This window comes from Bidens hawaiensis, unplaced genomic scaffold, assembly GCF_021521415.1.
Source record: "Bidens hawaiensis isolate Kalapana, Puna unplaced genomic scaffold, B.hawaiensis_p1.1 tig00001087_1, whole genome shotgun sequence".
NCBI classification, from domain to species: domain Eukaryota; kingdom Viridiplantae; phylum Streptophyta; class Magnoliopsida; order Asterales; family Asteraceae; genus Bidens; species Bidens hawaiensis.
Window position 1 is genome coordinate 1,967,493 of NW_027491062.1, and position 6,734 is coordinate 1,974,226.

At 35.9% G+C, this 6,734-nt stretch overlaps 1 protein-coding gene across 4 annotated transcripts; it reads left to right on the forward strand.

Moving 5' to 3' along the window:
* Positions 1 to 564: 564 nt before the first annotated feature.
* Positions 565 to 6,119, forward strand: LOC143558536 (RINT1-like protein MAG2). 4 transcript variants are annotated; one of them, XM_077047365.1, is made up of 6 exons: positions 565 to 682; positions 1,870 to 2,202; positions 2,318 to 2,392; positions 2,462 to 2,565; positions 2,648 to 4,515; positions 5,450 to 6,119. In XM_077047365.1, exons 2-5 carry the CDS (start codon positions 1,932 to 1,934, stop codon positions 4,493 to 4,495), a joined length of 2,298 nt encoding a protein of 765 aa, XP_076903480.1. In that variant the 5' UTR covers positions 565 to 682; positions 1,870 to 1,931; the 3' UTR covers positions 4,496 to 4,515; positions 5,450 to 6,119. The 4 variants fall into 4 exon arrangements, with proteins under 4 accessions (XP_076903480.1, XP_076903487.1, XP_076903491.1 ...); XM_077047372.1 differs by having other exon boundaries at positions 2,324 to 2,392; XM_077047376.1 differs by having other exon boundaries at positions 2,330 to 2,392.
* The last annotated feature ends 615 nt before the right edge of the window (positions 6,120 to 6,734 follow it).

Sequence of the window (6,734 nt, forward strand, 5' to 3'; positions counted from 1 at the left end):
TGATGCCCCTTAACCCCCGTTTGTTATAATAAACTAAAACAAGTGTGCACTTCACACATCCCTAGCTTGCTTAATGTTTATTATGATACAATATCGACCAATTAATCAAATTACACTAAATTACTAACACGAGTTGAGTCAAGCCCAAGGCTCAAACTAAACTCATTTAATTATCGAGCTCGAGCTTTGTACGATAAGCTCATTTAGGCTCGTCAAGTCTTAACGAATCTTGTTTATTTTTAAGTCTTACCTCTTTTGGATTTCAGCGTATTAATAGAACACAACACAACCGAACTCAAGCCGAGCTTCAACATGATCAAGGTACTACACAAACTCGAGCTATACTTAAACTTGATTTAAAGTTTTTGTCCAAATATTTAAAAATAATATATAAAAACTAACCAATAATTAACACACGAGTCAAACTCAAACTTGAAAAAACTACATAGCTCGAAATGAATCGAGTTCAAAAATGTTTTAAGAAATGGAAAAAACCACAGTAGTCAGATAACTGAAAAAGATCGCAACCGGCAACCGGAACGAAATTGGCGATAATTAGCTTTCATTACGGCCACCACCGCCGTTAATTTCCGGCCAGCTTTATAAATCTGTATCTATTGGACACCTTTCATTCACAATTAAACGAGATCGGAACATAATTTATCACAATCTTTGTATCCAGGTAACTATATTCTTATCTATAGACCTTATAGGTACAAATCCCATATAAATTTGTGATCTTTTAGCTATTGATCGAGTTAATATTGATCGTTCAGTTGCTTAGATTGAAACCCAGTTCATATTTTGAGCAGTTTTGGTTAAATTGTTTATATGCACACCAGGTGTTTGATGAAATGCTTCAATGAAACTTAAGTAGTAATTATCTAGAGTATGATACTTTGATCATCAGATTTAATAATTTATATTCTTGGTGGGTAATTGAAGCTAAACCTTCACTTAAGTTTCTTTTAGTTGATTCAAAATCTACCTCAAGTTATAGCTTTTTTAATGTGTCAATAGGATTCGAAAAAATGAATGTAATCTATATTATCTATTTAAGCAATCAGTTTGAGATTGGTTGTTTCAAACAGTTAACTCTTGGCGTAAAGTTAGGTTTTTTCTGTAAGCTGGTTACTGTATACGTGAGCAACCATCTACAACAACAACAACAATCATACCCAGTAAAAATCCCACCAATAAGCGCCTTGGTTTTAAAAAGCGCTCTTTTAAGTCCACCGAAGCGCAAAGCGACACAAGGCGATAGCCTTGTTGCTTTTGCCTATACAAAGCAACCAAGGTCCAAAAAGCGCAAGTAAAGTGCGATTTTTTGGCACAAAAACACACCTAAGGCGCACGCTTTTTGTACACTGGTCATTTTTATGTTTTAGAATGTTGTATCACATGTTTTTTAGGTTGTACAGGTAGGTAATTAATATGCTGCATTCTACATAAAGCTTATTTTTAGATAAATGTTGGGTAGGGAATGCTAAAAAATTATGAGATATATAAAGAATATAAGCCTTTTGCCTCAAGTACGAAAATCGGTACGCGTTGCGCTCCACGCTTCGGTTTTAGTCTCCATCGCTTTTGTACGCTTCTTGCTTAATAAAACCAAGCCAATAGCAAAGGTATTAGCAGTGTTTGGGGAGGGTGGGATGTAGGCAAACCGAACCTCTATCCTGAAGAAGAATAGAGAGGTTGGTTCAAATAAGCAACCATCTAGGTAACCAAATTCTAAGTATCGGTATATGATTTCCAACATTGTGTACAAAGTTTAGAGTTCCGTTGCAAAATATGTTATTCAGAGTATCTATAAATGTATAAAGAAACCATATTTCATCATCTCTGAGTTAACATATTGTATTTTAGAACTTGTTTTGCAGGATTTCTGTAATCAGTATCTGTTTGAATCATCACAAGCATTAAACGCTATGACTGAACCTCTACCTTTAGTTTCATCCCGTTCTCCTTCTGTTTACACCTTTCTAGACACTAAACTACGCACGCCCGACGATCTTCTAGAAGCTCCTACACTTGGTTCCGAGCTACAGAATGATCGTCATCTTTTGGAACAAAACCTGACAGATTTAAACCAAAAGCTCAAGTCCTGTTTGCATGCTTACTATGAACACTCAGATGAAGTGCGCGCCTTAGTTGACAAGATAAACCTCATATTGAACAGTTCTCAATCTTCAACCTCAGGTCAGCTTTCCATTAAGAATATAGACATCAAACATTTCATCCACATTATCATTACATTATTTATATTTATTGTTTTTATTTACCCATGAGAAATTAAAACAATTTGAAATATCAGAAACAGTTTTAGGGGAAGAGTTACTAGCAATTGCTCATGTAGTCGCTCGGAAAGAGGCAGTTCGAGTCTATGTTGGTAATATATTAAATTAAAATATTTTTTTTAATTCCAAATTTGATTTTTAATATTTCATATGTTTTGCAGAAACTGCACAGAAACTTCAATCATTGGTTGGGGATATTGAAGATGCTGTTTCTTCTAGCGTAAACAGAAACTTAAGGAAACCGACATCTGCGCATAATTCGGAGGTAAAAAGTAAAAAATGAAATAAATTAAGATTACATATTTACATTCTACTTCGGTTAACACTTAAAAACTTATTATTTCTAGGAGGAAGTGCGTTGTGCTGCTATTAATGCTCTCAAACTAACAGAAGATGTTTTAACCAAGGTTTCAAAAACCCGTCCTCAATGGTCCCGTTTAATCTCAGCCGTTGATCACAGAGTAGATCGAGCATTAGCCATTCTAAGACCTCAAGCGATTGCTGATTATCGGTCTCTTTTGACCTCTATCAATTGGCCACCACCTCTTACCACTTTGAACCCTAATTCAGAACAAAAACACTCATCAGAATCCACAAATCCCCCTTTTAAATTACACGGTGACCTCAAAAAGCAATATTGTGACGGTTTTCTTGCACTATGCAAACTACAAGAACTACAAATACGAAGAAAATCCCGACAACTTCGGGGGCATGAAGGTAAATTTACTCTGCATCAGCCCCTTTGGGCCATTGAAGAGCTCGTGAACCCGATTTCAATCGCGTCTCAACGCCATTTTGCAAAATGGGTTGATAAACCCGAGCTTATTTTTGCGTTAATTCATAAAATAACTCGAGATTATGTTGATTCTATGGATGAGTTATTGCAGCCACTCGTTGATGAAGCGATGTTATCCGGTTATTCTTGTCGGGAAGAATGGATTTCGGCAATGGTGACATCATTATCAACTTATATGGCAAAAGAATTATTTCCGGTTTATATAAATCAGTTAGATGAAGACAACCGTTCAGAAGCGAAAGTATTTTGGTTACATTTTATTGACTTAATGATTTCTTTCGATAAGAAAGTCAAAACGCTTGTAGCACAATCTGGCATCACGTTATCGGTTGATGAAGATGATAACATGCAAAAGATTTCATCTTTATCGGTTTTCTGCGATAGACTTGACTGGCTCGATATATGGGCTGAAATAGAGCTCAGTGATGCGATCGATAAGCTGACGCCCGAACTGGAAGATGAAAAGAAATGGTCAACTGAGGTCAAAGAATCTGCTCTTGTCTTGGGTTCAGAATCTTACAGGTCACCTGCGATTTCGAGTGCGTTTCTTAGACGGTTATCTTCTATAATTGAACGGTGTAAATCGATTCCGAATGTCCGTAGATCACGGTTTATTAGATTGGCAGGTGCACCGATTATAATCCGGTTTTTGGATTTCTTGCTTTTGAAATGCCAAGAAGCCGAAGGGTTGACCGCTTTGACCGACGACGACGCTTTAGTTAATGTGACGAAGTCGGTCAACGGGTCTCGATATTTCGAGTCGGTTTTGAAGGAATGGTGTGAAGAAGTGTTTTTTCTAGAAATGGGATTAGACGGTGAGGATAATTCGGGTGGGATAATTGATGAGGAGATTCATAAACTGGAAACGTTTAGAACCGAGTGGGTCGATAAGCTGTCAAAGGTTGTTTTTAGAGGTTTTGATGTTTGCAGTCATGAATATATAAAAAATAAAAGGCAATGGATGGAAAAAACTGAAGAAGGGTGGGCGGTTTCAAAATCGTTTATCGGGGCACTTGATTATCTTCAGTCGAAAATGTCGGTATTAGAAATGAATTTAAATAAGATGGATTTTGTTGCGGTTTGGAGAAGCCTTGCATCTGCTATAGATTCTTATTTATTTAATGGTGTTTTTATGAGTAATGCCAAGTTTTATGATGGGGGTGTTGAAAGACTCGATAATGATATGACGGTTTTGTTTGGTGTGTTCAAATCTTGGTGCTTGAGACCTGAAGGGTTTTTTCCAAAATCGAATGAGGGGTTAAAGTTGTTGAAAATGGAGGATAGACAGATTCGTGGCGGTGTTGAAGGCGATGAAAGGTGGATCAAGATGAATATGATAAAGCATCTGACTGTAACCGAGGTGGAAAGAATCTTGAACAGTCGGGTTTATAGCAGTTGAACTCTGTCAATGTTTGTCGGGTATGTTTTTTAATCTTAGTTTTTATATTAACTGTCTACTTGAATCCAACAACCTAGAAATAAAGTTTACATACTTGGTACAAACAGTTAATAAGACATACAATATGCATATGTTTGGCTAAGTGACCTACACACACACTATTGTTGCAAAAGATCTCTTATTACGTTTGCATCAACAACGTTGTTTTCCGTAGAGTTCAACAGTTGAGATAACCTGTCTCCTAAATTGTCCCCTTCTGTTCTCAAGTTCTTTATGTAATTGCACGTGTCTTCAAGCACCTTTGATGGTGGTACCTTTTATCATCATGTTCAAACAAATCAGTTTCAGATGTTGCTTACCTATGTTCTGAGATATAATACGTGACATGTTGCAAAGAAGTCTATGAACATGTCACTAGTTACTAGGGATGTAAACGGGCTGAGTTGAACCTGAGCTTAACTCGTTTAATTTACGAGAGCTAGGAGCTTGAGCTCGGCTCGCTTAGAGCTCTATTTCTATAGCTTGAGCTTAGCTTGTTTATTATTTATTAATCATTTAATTTTATGTTTATATGTTTTTATTATTGTAAATATATTTATAATTCTAATTTTTGTAACATAAAATATATTTTTTTAATTATCTATATCATAACTATACATATATTGTAATTATTATATACGTATATATTTAATAAATTGGATACAACTTATATAATAAAAGGCTCATTTAGGTTCGCAAGCTGGCTCGAGCTCGTTTGTTAAATGAGCCTTAGGAAAAGCTCGAGCTCGTTTAAGCTTGGCTCGAATTTAGGTTTTAGTGAGCCAATCTCTAGTGTCTTACAACAGCTCGGCTCATTCACAACCCTACTAGTTACAGCATGATGCATGCCATGCTATTATGTACTTATAAACCATAAACAAATCAAACTATTAATGTACCCTTGTTCTATTGCAGCTTGAACTTGAAGCTGGTAGCAATGCTTGTAATTTGGACACGAGATCATCGATCTCGTGTTCTCGGTTCCTATGAGTTCTTGTTCTTCTGCTAGACATGGTTGAGTTCTTGTGTGTTTTTCTTTCTTATTCTGTAACCAGTTTTAGTTTAAAAAGGAAGTGGAACTTGTAGGTTGGAGACAAATTTAGTTAGAAAACTACTATAACCATACCAGCAGTATTGTGTGTTGTCTGCTGCTGATAATATATAATCTTGGTGTGGGTCCCAAGTGTTTCATTCTACTGCACTTGATGGGCCCACATTATTTATGGGTCTTTCTAATTAAGGTTCTTTTTGGGGTGTTGCATATGACCTGATTTGGACACGTGTACATTGTAGAATGAAGGTTGGTTATAAATGACTGAATATGTAATATGTTAGATGTGTTAGTGCCACCTAGAAGATACTATGTTTCTGGTGTGAGCTGGTAAGGTTTAAATCCAGGCTTTTGTTAATTCAAGTTGATGCAAGTTAATGTTAAGTGTACATACAACTTATACATACAGCCGTTTAATCTCCATTTTACATGAACCCACTTTTGGCCCGGACCTGTTTCTTACCATTTTAACTCGTCACATGACCGTATTTGTCCGTTTAATCGCCATTTTACATGAACCAAATTGATAACCTGTTTGGATCTGAATCATTTTAACTCGTCACATGACCATATTTGTCCGTTTTTTTCAGACTTTGTAGAACCTTATAGGAAATGGCATTTGAGAGACTCATACTAGAGTGGGGTCAAAAGCTTCAACTTAAGGGGTTTTAGTTCTTGACACATAATACTATTGTAGGTGACAGTGTTATATATGTTTTTGGCTTTTTAAAGTTGTAATAATCAATAATTAGTAGTTTGGGTGTGACTTTCTTAAAATTTAAGGAAAAGTACAACAAATCCTGATTATTTGATTCTTGAATTTTTACATGACATAAGCATGAATATTACACAAATACTAGACATTCATATCAATATCAATAACTCAAATCACATAAACAAGATGGTTCGCAACACGTGCGCATGGACTAATATTGATTCAAAACGTTTGGCCCTGAGCTAAAAACCTTAAAACATCAAAGCCGGCTTACATTATCTAGTAGTGAATAGATTATGTTGTTTTCGGTTCGATTCTTTGGACATGTTACCCAAGATCAAAACCTTTTGTTTGTTGGTTCAAACTTTAAAATATTGAATCCGAAAAACCTCAATCTACACTTGATTATTCCTCTAATGCCTACCCACCCACCT